General features: G+C 46.5%; 1 protein-coding gene across 4 annotated transcripts in view; it reads left to right on the top strand.

Moving 5' to 3' along the window:
* LOC137449793 (tenascin) overlaps positions 1–17,546 on the top strand; it is an 85,903-nt gene extending 68,357 nt beyond the window's left edge. For all 4 annotated transcript variants that reach the window (XM_068155634.1, XM_068155633.1, XM_068155631.1 and 1 more), the window contains 11 exons: positions 715–837; positions 2,022–2,165; positions 3,491–3,610; positions 4,055–4,198; positions 5,401–5,531; positions 6,728–6,860; positions 9,526–9,677; positions 10,744–10,840; positions 11,895–12,056; positions 13,914–14,077; positions 14,812–17,546. In XM_068155634.1, the coding sequence (XP_068011735.1) occupies positions 715–837; positions 2,022–2,165; positions 3,491–3,610; positions 4,055–4,198; positions 5,401–5,531; positions 6,728–6,860; positions 9,526–9,677; positions 10,744–10,840; positions 11,895–12,056; positions 13,914–14,077; positions 14,812–14,922 (1,481 nt within the window). In that variant the 3' untranslated portion in view covers positions 14,923–17,546. The remainder of the gene's footprint in view (positions 1–714; positions 838–2,021; positions 2,166–3,490; positions 3,611–4,054; positions 4,199–5,400; positions 5,532–6,727; positions 6,861–9,525; positions 9,678–10,743; positions 10,841–11,894; positions 12,057–13,913; positions 14,078–14,811) is intronic.
* Positions 17,547–18,034: the final 488 nt, after the last annotated feature.

Below are 18,034 nucleotides of genomic sequence, written 5' to 3'. Positions count from 1 at the left end.
ATGCCTCCCTTCCTCTTGATGGTGATGCAAGGATGTGCTCAGCTAGTACCTAAGAAAAATCACAGTCACAGATAGAGATTCTGAGAAGAAAATCTGTCACTTCTAGTTTGAAGCCAACAAAAGTTACAGGTAGTCAATGCTTGAGCAGAGGGACCCCTGATGAGCTCACAGACCTGAGTTCAGGCCTTTTTTAGACATCCTGTAGTAGAAACTTCCTGCTCAGGAAGAGAGATCTCTCCACTGCTGGGGGCTAACATTGCTGTGTGTCACAGACAGGGCTCTGATGCTCACTGGAAACTCAATAAAAAAAATCATTCAAGTGAAATTGGGGTGGAAGAAAAAATGCAAATACCAGGGCAATAGAATGGCATTGCTGTAACTATCCTCCACACTGTTCTGTAACACTGAAATCTCTCTTATTTCTATGCACATGATATGCAGATACATGTCTGGAGTGTTTTTAGCCTATGCACTACTCTAATGCTACTGAAAAAGGCAACCTGAAAGCAAAGGGTTTGTTGCTGCCAGTAGGCAATGAAGCCATAACTGCTGGTGCTCCCTGAATTAGTGATGTTTAGGACAGAACATCGACAGCAGCAGCTCTTGGGATAGGGTGATGTGACAAAGCAGCATTCCAGCACTGAGGACTGATAAACCAAATGATTTACCTCTTCTTTCTACGTGGTGTGTTTGTTCTCTCTTCTCCACTCACAGTTGTGGGATCTCCCAAGGGAATTTCTTTCTCTGACATCACGGAGAACACAGCTACAGTCAGCTGGACACCCCCTCGCACCCGCGTGGAGAGCTACCGGATCTCCTACGTCCCTGTCGCAGGAGGTGGGTAACTGGGAGAGAGACGGTCAAGGATGAGTGGAGAGGCTTTGTCATGCTGATATCCATCACTCAAGGCATCTCCCAGATGACCTTGACTCAGATCATCTTTCTTTCTTCAAACTTCTGAACAGGAATGTGGGTGTGCTACAACTCTGTCTGAGCATAGTGTCCCACATGCCATGGACAAGCCTTGTGAGGGAGCTCAGAGCTAGATACTTGAACAGTTGTACCCCTAACAGGGCCATGCTCACAAAAATCTCTCTTCCACATGAGCCCCCTAAGTAAGGATTGCTTTCAAACCCTCTCCTTATTTTGTAGGCACTTTATAAGCTAAGAATACTGAAAAACTAACTCTTGGAGACAATCATCATAAGCCATGCTTGGGGTAGCTTTCCAAGGCAGTGATTTTTCTTAGTGCTCCCCAGTGCTCTTTCATTCCATCCATTGTATCTCTGGTTTAATGCTCAGCTTAAAAGAAAAAAACCTTTCTAAATGTAAACAGATTTCCAGCATATCCTGGGGACATCTCTGCAAGGAAAGAGCTAAACAGCAAAGACTGCAGACATCAGGACCATAAAAGATGTGCCATTGATTAAAAGAAGTAAAGATGCAGGCCTTTAGACAATGCAGTGTGTGGGCACACGTGCAGCTTTAAATAGGCACTGATCCCACAGAAGAAAAGGAGCAATCTACAGCACAGAAAGTTAAGCACTTGTCTAAGTGCTTTCCTGGAATAAACCCAGAATTTGAAGCAAATATGTTCTGAGTCCTCACCCACACATGCAGGACCTCTTAAAATATTATCTGCCATATCTTTATTCAAAATGAGATGGGTGAAGGTGAAACTTCCAGCCCTTAGCAGAAACAAAGCAGACCTAAACTGCAGGTCCTGGCCTTGCAGGTGTACATGAACTCCACATGAACTTCCATGTGTTTACACCTTATGTCTCAGTTGTAAAGTTGAGCTTTCTGAACAGCACCACTCATTTTGTCCTACTGTTGGCTCACCCCCAGGGAAGAATCTAATCCACTGTCTCAGATATCACAGCAGCAATATTCTTTCCTGAGGCTGCCCTTTGGTGATGGTAATTAACTGGGGCAAATCGACCTCCTCCTGTACCAGTGTGTCTTCAAGCATTTACTGGATTATTATGTCACTAATCCCTTGACATTTGGCTTCATCCTAGGCACTCCAAACGTTGTTACAGTTGATGGAAGCAAGACAAGGACCAAGTTGGTGAAGTTAGTCCCTGGTGTAGACTACAACGTTAGCATCATCTCTGTGAAAGGCTTTGAAGAGAGTGAGCCCATCTCTGGCACCCTGAAAACAGGTAATTAATGAGGAGACAGCAAGTTGTCTGTGCTGTAGGAGAGACTCAGGAACTGGAGCTGCAAACCCACTTTTGCTGACCACACAAACTCTAGGAAGCTTCTGCCCACTCTTTCTTTGTGTCTCTGTATTTCAGACGACTCTAGAACTTGTAAGTTTGATCAGGCTCCCATTTGGAAATGCTAAACCAACCTGGACTGAGACAATTCATGTGTTTACAGTCTTATTTACATCAGCAAAACCCAGAAGTTTAATTAACACCTTTTTACACATGAGGGAGTACAGAGCCAGCTCAGCTGAGCAGTTCAGACCAGCTGCTGTTGGGGATTCAAACTCCACATCTCCCAGACATTGTCCTAAGCAGAAAAACATTCTCTCTCCTGGTTTTATTTCAGTACAGGCTTAAATGCCCATGCAGGAAATGAGGTTCTACTGTGTTCCTGCAGTCACATTCATGTCCTCACAGAATCACTGCAGGGTGGGGTTGGAAGGAACCTCTGGAGAGCGTCTAGTCCAGGCCCCCTTGCCAGAGCAGGGTCACCTGGAGCAGGTTGCAGAGGATGGCATCCAGGCAGGTTTTGAACTGCATCAGTGATGGAGACTCCACCACCTCTCTGGGCATCCTATTTCAGTGCTTCACCACCCTCAAAATAAATTTCTCCTCATGTTTTTTTGGAGGGGCTCACAAATATTCAGAGAACTGGGCTAGAACCAAATTTATGAGCACTGGATAACAGCATGGAATTTATAGCCCATTCCAGCTGTACTGGAGACATTCATCTGTCCCAGCTCAGGGGGAGCATAAAACTCTGTACACAACAGGGTCCCATGAGGATGCAAAGCAGGGTGTGTGGGGATCCTGGGTGGTTGGGTGGCTGTTTGGTTTATTTTTGACGGTGCAGGGTGGGTTGGTGGCAGGTCACGGTGGCTATTAGGTGCCGTCACATTTGTTGTTTTTCCCAGCTCTGTCTCCTAAGTTTGTTCCCAAAAGCAGTCCAGATTTGAGGGTGTTGAGAGAAATATGTCAGCTCTGACAGAGCTGTTGGGATTGATGATGTCAAGACTGCTGTGAGTACACAGTTAGTCGTGTCTGTTCCCAGTGTTTAATCTTTTCAGGCATTGACCTCCCTTCCCGTGGAGACATCTGATGTCTCTTCATAGGCACTGACGTCTGTCCTGCAGCGTTCCACTGTTCCAAAGGGGATCATAAATCTGCATCAGGCAGCGGTGTTTGCACATTGTATACCACATATTTACCCCAGAGCATTGCAGTGAGCCCAGGATGTCTGTCAGGCCTCTTCAACCTCTTCTCCTCTTTTCTTCCAGCTCTGGACAGCCCGTCAGGCCTGGTAGTGGTGAACATCACAGATTCTGAGGCTCTGGCAACCTGGCAGCCAGCAATTGCTGCTGTGGACAATTATGTTGTCTCCTATGCTTCTGAGGATGGTAAGGAGAATTAGTGATGGGTCAGGGAGCTGACAGTGTTACAGCTCTCAAGAGATGCTCAGAAATGGGTGCAGCAGCGTGGCTCCAGGAGGTGTGTGTGTGGGGGGGGGGGGGGGCTGTTATCTGATGGAGATGCCTCACTGGAGGCCTTTTCAAATGATCATTTTAGCTAAGCATTCCCAAATGTGATTCTGTGAAATGTGACACGAGCAGTGATGAGATCCTTGAAGAGATGCTGCTATAACTCACATGAACGCTAGAGAGTGCTAAGGCTTAGATAAAGGACTCAGCACAGGTGTGAGCAGAGAGATGAGCTCTGGGCTTTTGCTACTTTGTGATTGATTCCAGATAGTAAAAACACTATCACTGGGTGGAGCATGGAGCTGAGCACGTCATGACATGTCTGAATGATGCTGGGACCTCTTCTCTTCTGTGTTTTCTTAGAACCAGAAGTTACTCAGATGGTATCAGGAAACACTGTGGAGTATGACCTGAAGGGCCTGCAGCCTGCAACTGAGTACACACTGAGTGTCCACGCACTGAAGGATACGCAGAGGAGCGAGACCCTCTCCACCCAGTTTACTACAGGTACTCTGTCCCACCTCCCTGTGAGGAGAGCTGCCAGCTCTTCTACTCCCACCTGGCTTATATTTCCCCAGTACCATAAAGTCATCCAGCACATGGTGCTTTTTTTTACTGGAAACCTGAATTCTGATGGTTTACTATAAACCTGAACTCTGGTAGTATTTGCACCAAACTTTCACTGATGGAAAGTTGGTGTGGTGGACCCAGAGGGTGGTTTTATGTCACCAATTCTACAGATTCTCACACAGAGCAGGAGCAGGAGCAGGAGCTCTTCTTTGGGGGCTGGTGCTGGAATACCAGTTTTGAAGCTGGTTTCATACTTTTGGACATTTCTCATTTTCCAGGCTGTTACTTGGCTTGTGCTGAGATATTAACTACAGCATCAAGAGCTCAACTGTTCAAATGCAGTGTTCATAGAATCATAGAATCAATAAGGTTGGAAAAGACCTCAGAGATCATCAAGTCCAACCCATCACCCAACACCTCATGGCTAACTATACCATGGCTTCAAGTGCCACATCCAATCCCTTTTTGAGCACCTCCAGGGACGGTGACTCCACCACCTCCCTGGGCAGCACATTCCCATGGCCAATCTCTCTTGATGGGAAGAACTTTCTCTTCATCTTGAGCCTAAATTTCCCCTGGCACAGGTTGAGACTGTGTCCTCCTGTTCTGGTACTGGTGGCCTGGGAGAAGAGACCCATCCCCACCTGGCTACAACATCCTTTCAGGCAGTTGTAAAGAGCAAGAAGGTCTCCCCGAGCCTCCTCTTCTCCAGGCTGTTAGTGTAAAATTAGAGTGGAGATGGGAAGGTGTAGCCAGACTAAGAATGAAAAGTTTTCCTATTCAAAAAAAGACATCACTGGAACCAAAGTTCTTCTTCCTGGCAATATGTAGACACCAACCTGCCTTGTGTGAAACAACCAAAGGCACAATTGTGTTTGGAAAGACGTTTCCACGCACCTGCTTATAAACCAAAGTGCCTGAAACAAGTCAGTGTTTTAACTAAGAGAAAAGAAACATCTGTATTTGAAAACTTCCAATGGGAAAATTACCTTTTTAGTCACACCATTCAGGTTGAAATGTTCTTGCATTTCAGATTTCTGCAGAGGAGGAGCTTCCTGTTTGAATACACTGCCCACAAGCTAGCCTGTGTGCTATGCTCCACATAGATATGATTGTAACTCATCTCTTGTCTCCTTCAGGACTGGATGCTCCAAGGGATTTAAGTGCCAGTGAAGTTCAGTCAGAAACAGCTGTGATAACCTGGAGGCCTCCCCGTGCTCCTGTCACTGGTTATCTCCTGATCTATGAGTCTGTTGATGGCAGCACCAAGGTACAGCACCTGCAACTAAACCAGAAGGGCTGTGCCTCAAGATGGGGCAGTAGAGATGCTCTGAAGTGTCCAGTAAACTACTAAGTACCTGTTTCAATGCTAGATTGAACACAAGTGCATTTAAAACCTGCTTCAGTACTTTCTTGTCTGCTGTCCTGAAACTGAAGCTTGACTGCAGCCTACCTTTTGACAGTCAGCTCTCCCTAATACAGATGAAAGCACAAGCAACCCTTTTCCCTCATTCCAAGCCTTCATCATAGAATCATAGAATCCATATGGTTGGAAAAGACCTCAAAGATCATCAAGTCCAACCTGTCACCAAAACCTCATGACTACTAAACCATGGCTTCAAGTGCCATGTCCAATCCCCTTTTGAACACCTCCAGGGATGGTGACTCCACCACCTCCCTGGGCAGCACATTCCAATGGCCAACAACTCTCTCTGGGAAGAACTTTCTCCTCACCTCCAGCCTAAACTTCCCCTGGCACAGTTTGAGACTAAACTTATACTCATACTAAACTCATTCACCCCAAACAACGGGATGCCCCTTTCTAAACTCAGGAGAATCCAGCCCAGTGCAAATGAGTTGTCTAAGGCAGGATAAGTTGCCCTAGAAAGTGCCTTGTGCTCTCCAGTAATTTTATTGTGTTCCTACAGAACTAAACTTAAGCATTCTAGGTGCTTAAGTGTGGCTGATATGAATCCCAGCAAAAGTGACAGATGATTTGGGATGCCCAGCCTGGTACCTCAGAAGGGGCTCTGAAGGCAAATCTCTAAGCATGCTGACAATCAGCCTTGTAAAGTTACAGAAAGTTACCTCATGAAGCCTGGAGTTTACTACTTTCTTGTCTTAAAGGGGGATTCTTTTCACCTTTATGTGAGTGTCACAGAGACATCTATAGAATGTGTATGTTCAAGGGACATAATTGTTTATACTGACTTGCTTTGAAACCACACAGCTTCTGCATGATGATGGTAAACATTCATTTCCAGACTTCTCTTGAACTAAGCTAAAGCAAGTTAGCTTGAGAAATGTCTTAGAGGAGTACAAGCTTTGTATTAAACAATACAGGAGGTTCAAAAATATCATAAACAGTTGCCACAGAAAATAATGTGGCAAGCTAAAATATGTAACAGCTCCAGTCAGTGTCCTTTTCTCACTGAGATTTCCCTGTATCATTCCTCCTTCCCACAGGAACTCATCCTAAACCCTGAGACAACTTCCTACAGCCTGGCAGAGCTGAGCCCATCTACCCAGTACACAGCGAAACTCCAGGCTCTGAGCAGATCCCTGAAGAGCAAAGCAACCCAGACTGTTTTCACCACAAGTAAGGAGTTCAGAATACAAGCACAGCTGAAATCACACATAAGCTACTCCTCTCAGGTCACCACTGAGCTCTGCAATATGCAAACACAGACCTCACAGAAGGTTCTTAATCCTATAGTCAGCATCCACTACATTGGCTAGTGGTGTTGGTGCAAAATCATGGAATCATAGGCTGGTGAGGATTGGAAGGCACCTCCAGAGATCATTGAGTCCAACTCTCCTGCCAAAGCAGGGTCACCCAGGGCAGGTCACACCAGAATGCATCTAGATGCATCTTAAAAGTCTCCTGAGAAGGAGACTCCACAACCTCTCTGGGCAGCCTGCTCTGATGCTCCATCACCTCACAGTCAAGTTTTTCCTCATGTTGAGGTGGAACTTCCTGTGCTCCAGTTTGTATCCATTGGCCCTTGTCCTATCACAGGACACCACTGAAAAGAGCCTGACCCCTTCTTCTTGCCACCCACCCTTCAGATATTTATAAACATCAGCAAGATCCCCTCTCAGTCTTCTTTTCTCCAGACTAACCAGCCCCAGGTCCCTCAGCCTTTCCTCCTCAGACAGAAGTTCCAGTCCCAAAAGTCCCTGTTGTCCCTGAGCTGTAGTGTCACCTGCTTTCCCCAGTCTGGCAGGATGAAATCCTTATCACTCTACCCATCTAGGTCACCTCTATGGTCCTTTCTCTGATGAAACAACCTGCCCATCCCATGACAAATGAAAGGAACATTACTCTTTAAAATCCAAGGGGACACCCTGTAATGATGCATAGCAAGCTGTTCAAGCAAATCAGCTTTCTGAGGTGCAGTGAAGCAAACCACACACATAGAGATCAGTTCAGTGGTCTGAGGAGATGAATTTCTGGGCAGTGTTTTTTCTCCTTTTCTTCACTTTTGGAGATGAGTTTTCACAAAGCCATGCAGCATCTCTGTTCCAGCACTAAACAGGAATGCTCTCCAGTGAGCTGAATGATCAGATTCTCTGAAGGTCACTTCACTGCTGACATCAAAAAAGAAGTTGTTCAGCACTAGCTGTGAAACCTTGCCTGTCCTTTGCCTCACTTGTCATGGTTCCCAGCCATTCAGGCCCAGCAGCGCCTTCAGCCATGTCCATTCCTCCCCTTGTACCAATTTCAGCCCAAGGACTCAGAGAAGTGCTACTAAGAGTTACACAGCCCCAGGCCTGCTCACAGTCACTGTTTGTGTAGAATAGAATAGAATAGAATAGAATAGAATAGAATAGAATAGAATAGAATAGAATAGACCAGGTTGGAAGAGATCTTAGAGATCATCATGTCCAACCCATCATCCAACACCATCTAATCAACTAAACCATGGCACCAACCACCCCATCAAGTCTCTTTCTAAACACCTCCAGTGATTGTGACTCCACCACCTCCCTGGACAGCACATCCCAACATCCAATAACTCTTTCTATGAAGAACTTCTTCCAAACATCCAGCCTAAACCTCCCCTGGCACAGCTTGAACAGCAGGATGAAATCCACCAACAGGCTACAACCCACCACCAGCAACAGAAGGAGTGAAATCTGGATGTATTCAAGTGACATTCGGCAAAGTGACCATAGGCAGGGACTGAAAGGGTTGCCTTCACCCATATGAGCTCAGTGGCAGCCTGGGCTTAAGTCTGAACATACATTTGTGTGCTAATTAGTGAGAGAGACACACTGAAGTAGCTCCCTGCAGAGAGCTTCTTTCCTCCAAATCCTAAAGCTGCTGCACATTCTCTGTAGCTGAGGCACAGGCAGGGATGTGCAACTCACCAGAAAGAGAGCAAAAGCCACCCTATGAGCAGCCACATTAAAAACTCCCCTATGGACACACCTTGAACATCACTTAATTAGAGCACTGGCTGAAAAAGATTGGTGGCTGTGCTGGGTTAGTTTACAGACCAGTGGGATGATTTAGTCCTTACCATTATATTCCTTTTGCATCCAGTGGTCATTTTATTTCACCCCTTTTCTACCCAATCTGTGGAAAATGTCCTAGGCACAGACTAAAGCTGCCACAATGGCCTAAGTGGATTTCAAAATAAGAAACAATAATAATAGAAAAAAAGGATTTCTGGGGGTTAGAAATTGTTCTGGCTGCAAGGATGCTATTAGCTTGTCAGAGAGAAATGCTCAATGGCTTTTCCCTGGCGTTTCAACTCTTATTGCTGTGATTGTGCTTTTAAAAGCCTGATTTTAGGACATCTTTGATATTGTACTTGCTAGCAAAATATTCCAAATGGCTTCATTTTTATCTCCTCTCTGTGTGTTTCCCTCACCCTTTCCTGCCACATAATGAGAGATGGATGGGTTTGGGTTTACCCACAAGCTGCTGTAAACACAGCTGATGCCATTGCGCCATTTAGCTGGAGGATGCACTCCCACATCGTAGCAGGGAGCAGTTGGCTGGCAGTCACAGCACTTCCAGAAGTGTAGACAGATGTGCAAAAACACATTCAGAAGCAAAATTTGCACCATCTGCTGTTCACTGGGAATCCTTTGTGTGCAGGATGGCAATTACACACCCACTCCTGGGCTCTGTACCTGGCTGTGCCGTTGACCCACAGCAGATTTCCATCAGTGTGCATCAAGTTCTGTGCAATTGATGTTTTCTAAGGACTTCTTTCTTCTTCTTTTTTTTTTTGTTTTGTGTGTGATTGCAGCTGGTCTTCTCTATCCTTACCCTAAAGACTGCTCCCAGGCTCTCCTGAATGGAGAAAGCACCTCTGGGCTCTACACCATTTACCTGAATGGGGACAAGGCTCAGCCTCTGCAAGTCTTCTGTGACATGGGCGAGGATGGGGGCGGATGGATTGTGAGTAAGACAAGAGGGTCCCCACCACCCTCATGTGCATCTGTCTGGGGTAAAAGTAGGGGAAACAGATCCCATCCCTGCTCACCTAAGGCATTCCTCATAATGCTCTACTGTAAGAGTGGGGCTGACTATCTGTAAATGTGGGGTATTTTATCTCAGGTAGGACACTTAGCTGCTTAGAACAAGGTTACCAGCTCTTTCTGGAGCTGGAGGAGAGGGGTCTCCAAAGGATGGGTCACATCAGTGCTTTCAGCACTTGGGACAAACCCTAATCTCTGTCCACTGGTTCAGCACTCCCAAAGTGCTGAAATGAGCATCTTAGATCAGATACTTAACTTCTACTTGCTAATTGGGTGAGAGGAGGGTGGGCTGACTCTATCTGAGAGAGACAGAGACAGCAAAGGAGGTCAAAGCTCAGGGCAAAGGAAGTGTTCGTTTAGCAGCTTCATGGTATGGTGGTCAGCCAGGCTTCCCAGGCTGTTATACAGTGGACACATCCTAGCAGAACAGCAAATGAATGGCCATAAAAATACCAGCTCTCTGTAGTGACACAGAATCATAGCATCACAGAATCATTAATGTTGGAAAAGACCTCTAAGGTCATCAAGTCCAAACTGTCAGTCCAACACTACCATGACAACTAAACCATGTCCTAAAGTGCCATGTCTGCACATCCTCAAATCTGAACATGAGGCACCCTGGGCACAGAAAGGAAGAAGGTGCTGGAGAAAAGCATGAAAGCATGCCTAGGAGACTAGGGGATGTGGAGAAAGTCTTGGCTGAGAAACACACAACTGTGAGGTGCTGCTGGAAAAACAGAGAGCAAGAACTGAGAAAGGCTACATCACACAGGGGAGCCTGAGAACCCAACAGTGAAATTGGAGATGTAAAACAAGCAAGGAGGCTTCCAAATGGCACAAATCAGTGTCTGCAGCAAAAGCACTGCTGCTATGGGTGGTAAAGGCCAGGGATCAGCAATGCCAAGCTCTGCATTTGCAAAAGCCACCTTGCCACACTCTGTCAAAGGCTGTCTGTCCATAACACCTCTGGCATGTGGTGGTTGCAGGTGTTCCTGAGGCGTCAAAATGGAAAGGAAGACTTCTACAAGAACTGGAAGACTTATGTGGCTGGGTTTGGAGATCCTAAGGATGAATTCTGGATAGGTAAGTGGCAAGGACTTGTCTTCTTTTTAAAGAAAACACAAACACAGCCTAAAAGACCAGGAGCCACTTGGAAGTCTCCATTTAGTTGGTAAAATTATTTGTAAAAGGGAGCATGGTCTAGCAGAGGAGGCTGAGGACAGCAGGGAGATTGAAACTGCCAGGTGCAAGCCAGTCCCTCCAGTTGCAGTTCATAGATGTCATAGTCACAGACATGCCAAACCAGTTCTCCCTGGTGCACTAAGAAGTTAGAAAGTAGCCCTGAGAAGCAACAAACCTTCTTCTAGGACACCCCCAGCAGGTGACGCAAGCAAAGTGAGGAAAAGAAAAGTGAAAACCAAGAATTCCAAGATCATGCTGTGTTTTATTTGTTTGTAAAGGAAAGACAATGAGGGAAAGAAGGCTCCAGGGACACCATAGAGCAGCCTTCCAGTACCTGAAAGGGGCCCACAACAGACCTGGGGAGGGACTTTTTACAAGGGCTTGTAGTGATAGAATGAGGGCAAGCGGATCGAAGCTGGAAGAAGGGAGTTTGAGACTGGAGATTAGGAAGAAATTCTTTCCAGTGAGGGTGGTGAGACACTGAAACAGGTTGCTCAGGGAGGCTGTGGATGCCCCCTCCCTGGAAGTCTTCAAGGCTAGGTTGAATGAGGCCTTGAGCAGCCTGGTTTAGTGGGAGGTGTCCCTGCCCAGGGCAGGGAGGTTGGAATTGAATGATCTTTAGGGTCCCTTCCAACCCAAAGCACAAAGTTCTTCGCTTTCCCCAAAGTTGTTTTTCCAGCTTTGTCCTAAAAATCCCTACTGTGATTTGAAGGGAAGAGGGCCCTCAGTCAGCCTGGTTTTGTCTGCTTGGTTTGTGAAGAGGGCCCTCAGTCAGCCTGGTTTTGTCTGTTTGTTTTGTGCTGACATCCCCCCAGGGCTGAACCAGCTCACTCTGCTCCTCAGCGTTTCTGCTCTGGTGTATCTGTACAGGTCAGCGCGACTCCCTTTATGGGATAACCTGATGGGAGAGAAATAAACATGGGGAGCTAAATGAATTGTTCATTTGTGTCCACAGGTCTGGAGAACCTCCACAAAATCACCTCTCAGGGCCAGTATGAGCTGCGTGTGGATCTGAGGGACAAGGATGAGACGGCTTACGCTGTCTACGACAGGTTCAGCGTTGGAGACGCCAAGAGCCGATACCGGCTGCGGGTGGATGGCTACAGTGGCACAGCAGGTGAGCTGAAACACCCCTGGGTTTCCTTTTGATTTGATGTTTGCTCCCAGTTGGCTCAAGGTAACTGTGATAATGCTGTGCATCAGCATCACAGCAGGTACCTCCTTTGTGTTAGGAGTGTGAAAAGATGAACACAGCGATAGACTTTTATGTTTCCGTTTTCAGTCCGCCGGTGGTTTTGGTGCCACGTTTTATGGCATGTTTATGATAGACTATAAACAAGTCCATTAAACAGCCATGGATCTCATTTGGCCACTGCTTGACTGTCATTTCTGCAGCTAATATGAGCTTGTCACAGCCTCATCTCTTGTCAGTGGAATAGTCCTGCTCCGACATGATTTATAATCCTGCTGAACAAATAATCTGCCTTTTGTAATCACAGCAGCTCGAACCCCACAGCCCTTACTGAGCTCTCTTCAGGGCTTCAAAGCATTAAGAGATAAATCCAGCTCCACAAGATGGCTTAAAAGGAGATAATTTCATGCTGCTAGGTGCATTAAACCAGACCACAAGTATGTGCATGTAGGGACTCTGCCTGTGACCATCGTATGACCTTTGTGCACAAGCTGTAGAGATACAAAGGATTTGCAGCAGTAGCAGATTGGATCACAGAATCACACACACAGAATCACTGTGCTAAGAAAAGACCTTTAAGATCATCAGGTCCAGCCATTATCTATCTCTACCAAGACCACTACTACACCATGTCCTTGAGTACCATATCTATTTGCCTCTCTCATAGAATCAATAAGGTTGGAAAAGACCTCAGAGATCATCAAGTCCAACCTGTCACCCAACACCTCCTGACTACTAAACCATGGCACCAAGTGCCACATCCAATCTTGAACATCTCCAGGGATGGTGACTCCACCACCTCCCTGGGCAGCACATTCCAATGGCTAACAACTCTCTCTGGGGAGAACTTTCTCCTCACCTCCAGCCTCAACTTCCCCTGGCGCAGCTTGAGACTGTGTCCTCTTGTTCTGATGCTAGTTGCCAGGGAGAAGAGACCAACCCCCTCCTGGCTGCAATCACCCTTCAGGTAGTTGTAGAGAGCAATAAGGTCTCCCCTGAGCCTCCTTTTCTCCAGGCTAAGCAACCCCAGCTCCCTCAGCCTCTCCTCACAGGGCTGTGCTCCAGACCCCTCCCCAGCCTTGTTGCCCTTCTCTGGACATGCTCACGAGTCTCAATATCCTTCTTATAAAGGCTATAAAGGCAAACACACTGGTGCAGAGCAGTGGCAGCTGCTACAGCTAGCAGGATTTAATTCTACTACTTTCTCATACTAAGCATTTAGGTCCAAGAGTAGTGGATGGAGCAAGACAGACACTAAGGTGGGAATGTGAGCTCTGCTCCAGCCATATACTGAAAGCTGCTCCTATTCACCAATCTGCAAATGGGCACCCAGACCCTGGGAGCTAGAAGTCAGTGGTAGGTGGATGTCTCACTGTCTGTCTTTGCAGCATGGACCAGCATGGAGACTCCTTTGGTCTTGATTCAGACCTTGAGAAAGCCTCTTTGGGCTTGGTTTGTCTACACTGCCTTCTGTGCAAGACCAACCTTCAGCAAGACCTTTAGCAAGAAGTGCAGAAACTGAGCTGCATAAAACCCACTGGACAAACTGGTGATAGGAGACCACCTCAAAAAATATGTTGACCTGCTTCCAACCACAAAACTCTTGTGCCTCCTTCTGTGTTAAAACAAGTCCCTTCACAAACTTAGACACAGCCAGGCTTTACAGATGGTGCATGGCACAGGCCAAACATATTCCACTTTCTGCAGATCAGTCACTGCTATGTGATCCAAACTGAGCAAGGCACTCACCTTGCTCTACCTTTTGTCTCCCCATCCCCCCAGGTGACTCCATGACATATCATAATGGAAGGGCCTTCTCCACATTTGACAAGGACAATGACTCTGCCATCACCAACTGTGCTCTGTCATACAAGGGTGCATTCTGGTACAAGAACTGCCACCGAGTCAATCTGATGGGCAGATATGGGGACAACAGCCACAGTCAGGTGAGTGTGGTGTTTGGAGGCTTCTGCTAATGCCTCTTCCAGGACAGTGTGGTGTTTGGAGGCTTCTGCTAATGCCTCTTCCAGGACAGTGTGGTGTTTGGAGGCTTCTGCTAATGCCTCTTCCAGGACAGTGTGGTGTTTGGAGGCTTCTGCTAATGCCTCTTCCACAACAGTGTGGTGTTTGGAGGCTTCTGCTAATGCCTCTTCCACAGCAATGTGGTGTTTGGAGGCATCCGTTAATGCCTCTTCCATGACAGTGTGGTGTTTGGAAGCTTTCTGTGATGCTCTAGAAGAAAGAGAATTGCAATTCTGGATCAGTCTGGGGGTTCAGCTAGCCATACATCAAAGCAAGGGCCAAGGCCACTCTGGAGATTATTAGGGAAAGAAGAGGGCAGCTGCTCACAAAAGCAGACTTCAAAGTCAGCTGCTGGAACGTGGATGGGTTTGTGTGGCTTTGCCAAGTGTGTAGGGGGCAATTGTGCTTTTGGACATGTGCAACAAAATGTCCTTCCTGCTAGGGAAGCCAGGCACCGAGTGAGAGCTCTGGGGGATGGTGTGTGGGGTCTTGTAGGCTGTGCTGACCGGTGGCCAGAGCTCTGTGCTCCCCGAGCCCCCTCTCCATTGCTGTGCCTCTGTGCCCAGGGAAACCAGCCTCAGTGAAATGAGAGCAGTGGAGGCTGACAGCGGGGCGAGAAGTCAGTGTGTGACCTCACACTTCATCTTTGCCTTTGCAGGGTGTGAACTGGTTCCACTGGAAGGGCCACGAGTACTCCATCCAGTTTGCAGAGATGAAGCTGAGACCCTCCAGCTTCCGGAACCTGGAAGGAAGGCGAAAGCGAGCGTAGGGCCCCGGAGGTGGCAAAGGGGCCGTGGGCAGGGCGGTGGGGGGAGGGATAGAGAGTGGGGGTGTGGGGAGATCCTCTGGCATCACTGGGGTGGTGGGATGTGAGGAGCTGGTAGCCGAACCAAAGCACCAGTGCCCCTTGGCCCAGCAGAGGCTTCTGCAGCGATCCAAACAACAAGCCTTAAGCGCCGCAGCGTTTCCAGCAGAGCAGCTGCAGCTGCCCCGCAGGAGCATCCTCCACACCAAAGACAACCAGCTCAAGGGTTCTTTGTGGTGTCACTCACTTTGGTTTTCTCAGAAAGCCCCTGGGATAAAGTTCTTCCCCAGGCTGGCTATCTCTCGGGTGGCCCAGGGTAAGGGGGAGGGGAGAACAGCTTTGTACATTGGTAGTTTGTTTTAGAACCAGCCATATTTTACACACAGGGATGTGTGGGGTGAATTATCATTATTATTATTATTATCATGATGATGATTAGTTATAATTGAAATTCATTGGTTGCTGGAAAGTCTCTTTTTCTTTGGTGTTATATACATATATATATATATATATGTATGTATGTATGTATGTATATCAAGTACCACAGAGAAGGAGGGGAGGGGAAGGGCAAAGCAGTGTGTTTTAAACTGAAGCATAAGATTAATATTATTAATATAATGAGAAAGTAATAATAATAATGATGATAATAATAATAATAATTAATAATAATAATAAAGCTAAGGTTGTGTCCTTTGTAAGAGAACCATGCTTTTGGAAACACAGCAGGACAGTGTCTGATTGTAAATGTTTTGTTTTATATATATATATATATATATATAAAAAATAAATAAAAGCACAAATACTTTTAAATAAATTTCTACCTTTTTGTCATACATCTGCAGTTTGTGCATGTCCAGGGGCTGTGTCCTTAGGTGGAGAGGGGGAGGAAGAAACAGGAAAGCTGAGGATGCTACTGCATGCACAATCTCCTGAGTGATTTGTTCAAAGGCCTGTGGCTGCTCAGGGCCCCACTGAAAATTGTTCTTTTTCTCAGTCACTTGGTAGAGAGGGTTCACAATTAGGCAGTAGTCTGGGATATGCATCCTCCCATGACACCCAGAAAGGCTTGTGTTTCCTTCTTACTGGTGGCTGAAGACATAGATGCAATCTTGGTAATGACACCCATTGGAATCTGGCAATCCCTGTCTTGCCATTTTATCCCTAGGCACTGGATCTCTCATGCATGCCCCTTGACCTTACATAGAATACATAGAATAGCATACATAGAATAGAATACATAGAATACATGGAATAAACCAGGTTGGAAAAGACCTTCAAAGATCATCGCGCTCTATAGCAAACCCAGCCTTCAGAATGACCTGGATTAGAATGGAATGGAATGGAATGGAATGGAATGGAATGGAATGGAATGGAATGGAATGGAATGGAATAGAATAGAATAGAATAGAATAGAATAGAATAGAATAGAATAGAATAGAATAGAATAGAATAGAATAGAATAGAATAGAATAGAATAGAATTAACCAGGTTGGAAGAGACCTCAGAGATCATCAAGTCCAACCTGTCACCCAACACCATCTAATCAATTAAACCATGGCACCAACCACCCCATCCAGTCTCCTCCTGAACACCTCCAGGGATGGTGACTCCACCACCTCCCTGGGCAGCACATTCCAATGGCCAATCACTCTCTCTATGAAGAATTTCTTCCTAACATCCAGCCTAAACCTCCCCTGGCACAGCTTGAGACTGTGTCCTCTTCTCTCATTTCTCCTGCTTTCCTATCTGTGGAGTGTAAAATGACCTACAGATGACTGATACCAGGTGGCCTTCTTTTCTATAAACCTCTCATGCCTGTTGTCAATTCACTGTCCAGGCAAGCCATGGATACAGTTCTGTTTGCAAATGTCCTCTGAAGGCTCTTGTAGACAAACAGCTTTAGTTAGGTTTAGCATTCAGCACATTTTCGTTTCTTTCTCATGCACTCCTCTTGCTGTGTCACCCCACATGATGATGTCATCAATGTACTGAAAGTGCTCCAAGGCTCCGTGCTGTTCCAGCACAGTCTGGATCAGTCCATGTCAAATGGGGATGTGTTTGCACCCCTGGGGCAGTCACTTCCAGGTGTACTGAACATCTCTTCAGGTGGCACTTGGAGCCATGGTTTAGTAGTCATGAGGTCTTGGGTGACAGGTTGGACTTGATGATCTCTGAGGTCTTTTCCAGCCTTATTGATTCTATGATTCTATGCTGAGCCTCTCCCATACCCTTTCTTTTTGTCAGGGACTGGTTGTAAGTATTCTGCTGGCTTTGGTACAGGGAAATGCCCAGAAGGATTTGGGTTCTTGTAGTACATATTTCTTTCTTTCTTTTTATTTCCTTCCTGCCCAAAAGCTTTCTTTTATGTTGTTTTCTAAGTGTTACTGACTAATGCTTGCTCCAGCTAGGTGGGAATAGCTAACAAAAAGACTGCAAAGGAAGTACAGAGTTGTCGTTGGGTACCATTGGCATCCTTGAACACGTGTGTAAATAAAGGGCTCTCTTTTTTTTGCCATGAATGAAACTTGTGTGTAGCTCCTCTGTATCACACTCTTCAGCTGAAGACAATAAAAGATTGTTTGTTTTAACTCAGCCTCTCTGCCCTCCTTTGAGGTTGCACTTTTCAAACACAGCAAATGTTTCTGCCTCCTTCTTGCCAGTCACTGGAAGGTGAATCCAGAGATTCATAGAAAGGGTTGGGTTGGAAGGGACCTTACAGATCATCCAGTTCCAACCCCCTGCCATGGGCAGGGATACCTCCCGCTACCTCAGGTTGCTCAAGGCCTCATCCAGCCTGGCCTTGAGCACCTCCAGGGATGGGACATCCACAACCACCCTGGGCAACCTGTTCCAGTGTCTCACCTCTCTCTAATATCTCTTCCTAATCTCTACTCTAAATCAGTCAGAGCCGAGCAGCTAAGATCTTAAGGCTTGCTATTAGGTAAGGTCAGACATTGTTGATTTGACACAGGGTGTCCACAGTGGTTGGGTATTTTTGGTGGGATAGTGAGCAGCTGAGCATGAACAAGAGGACACAGACTTAAGTTGTGCCAGGGGAAGTTTAGGCTTGAAGTGA

This window comes from Melanerpes formicivorus, unplaced genomic scaffold (genome assembly GCF_026170545.1).
Source record: "Melanerpes formicivorus ecotype bairdi unplaced genomic scaffold, bMelFor1.0.p_v2 SCAF_33, whole genome shotgun sequence".
Classification (NCBI taxonomy): Eukaryota; Metazoa; Chordata; class Aves; order Piciformes; family Picidae; genus Melanerpes; species Melanerpes formicivorus.
This window is presented reverse-complemented; position numbering and strand designations above follow the sequence as displayed.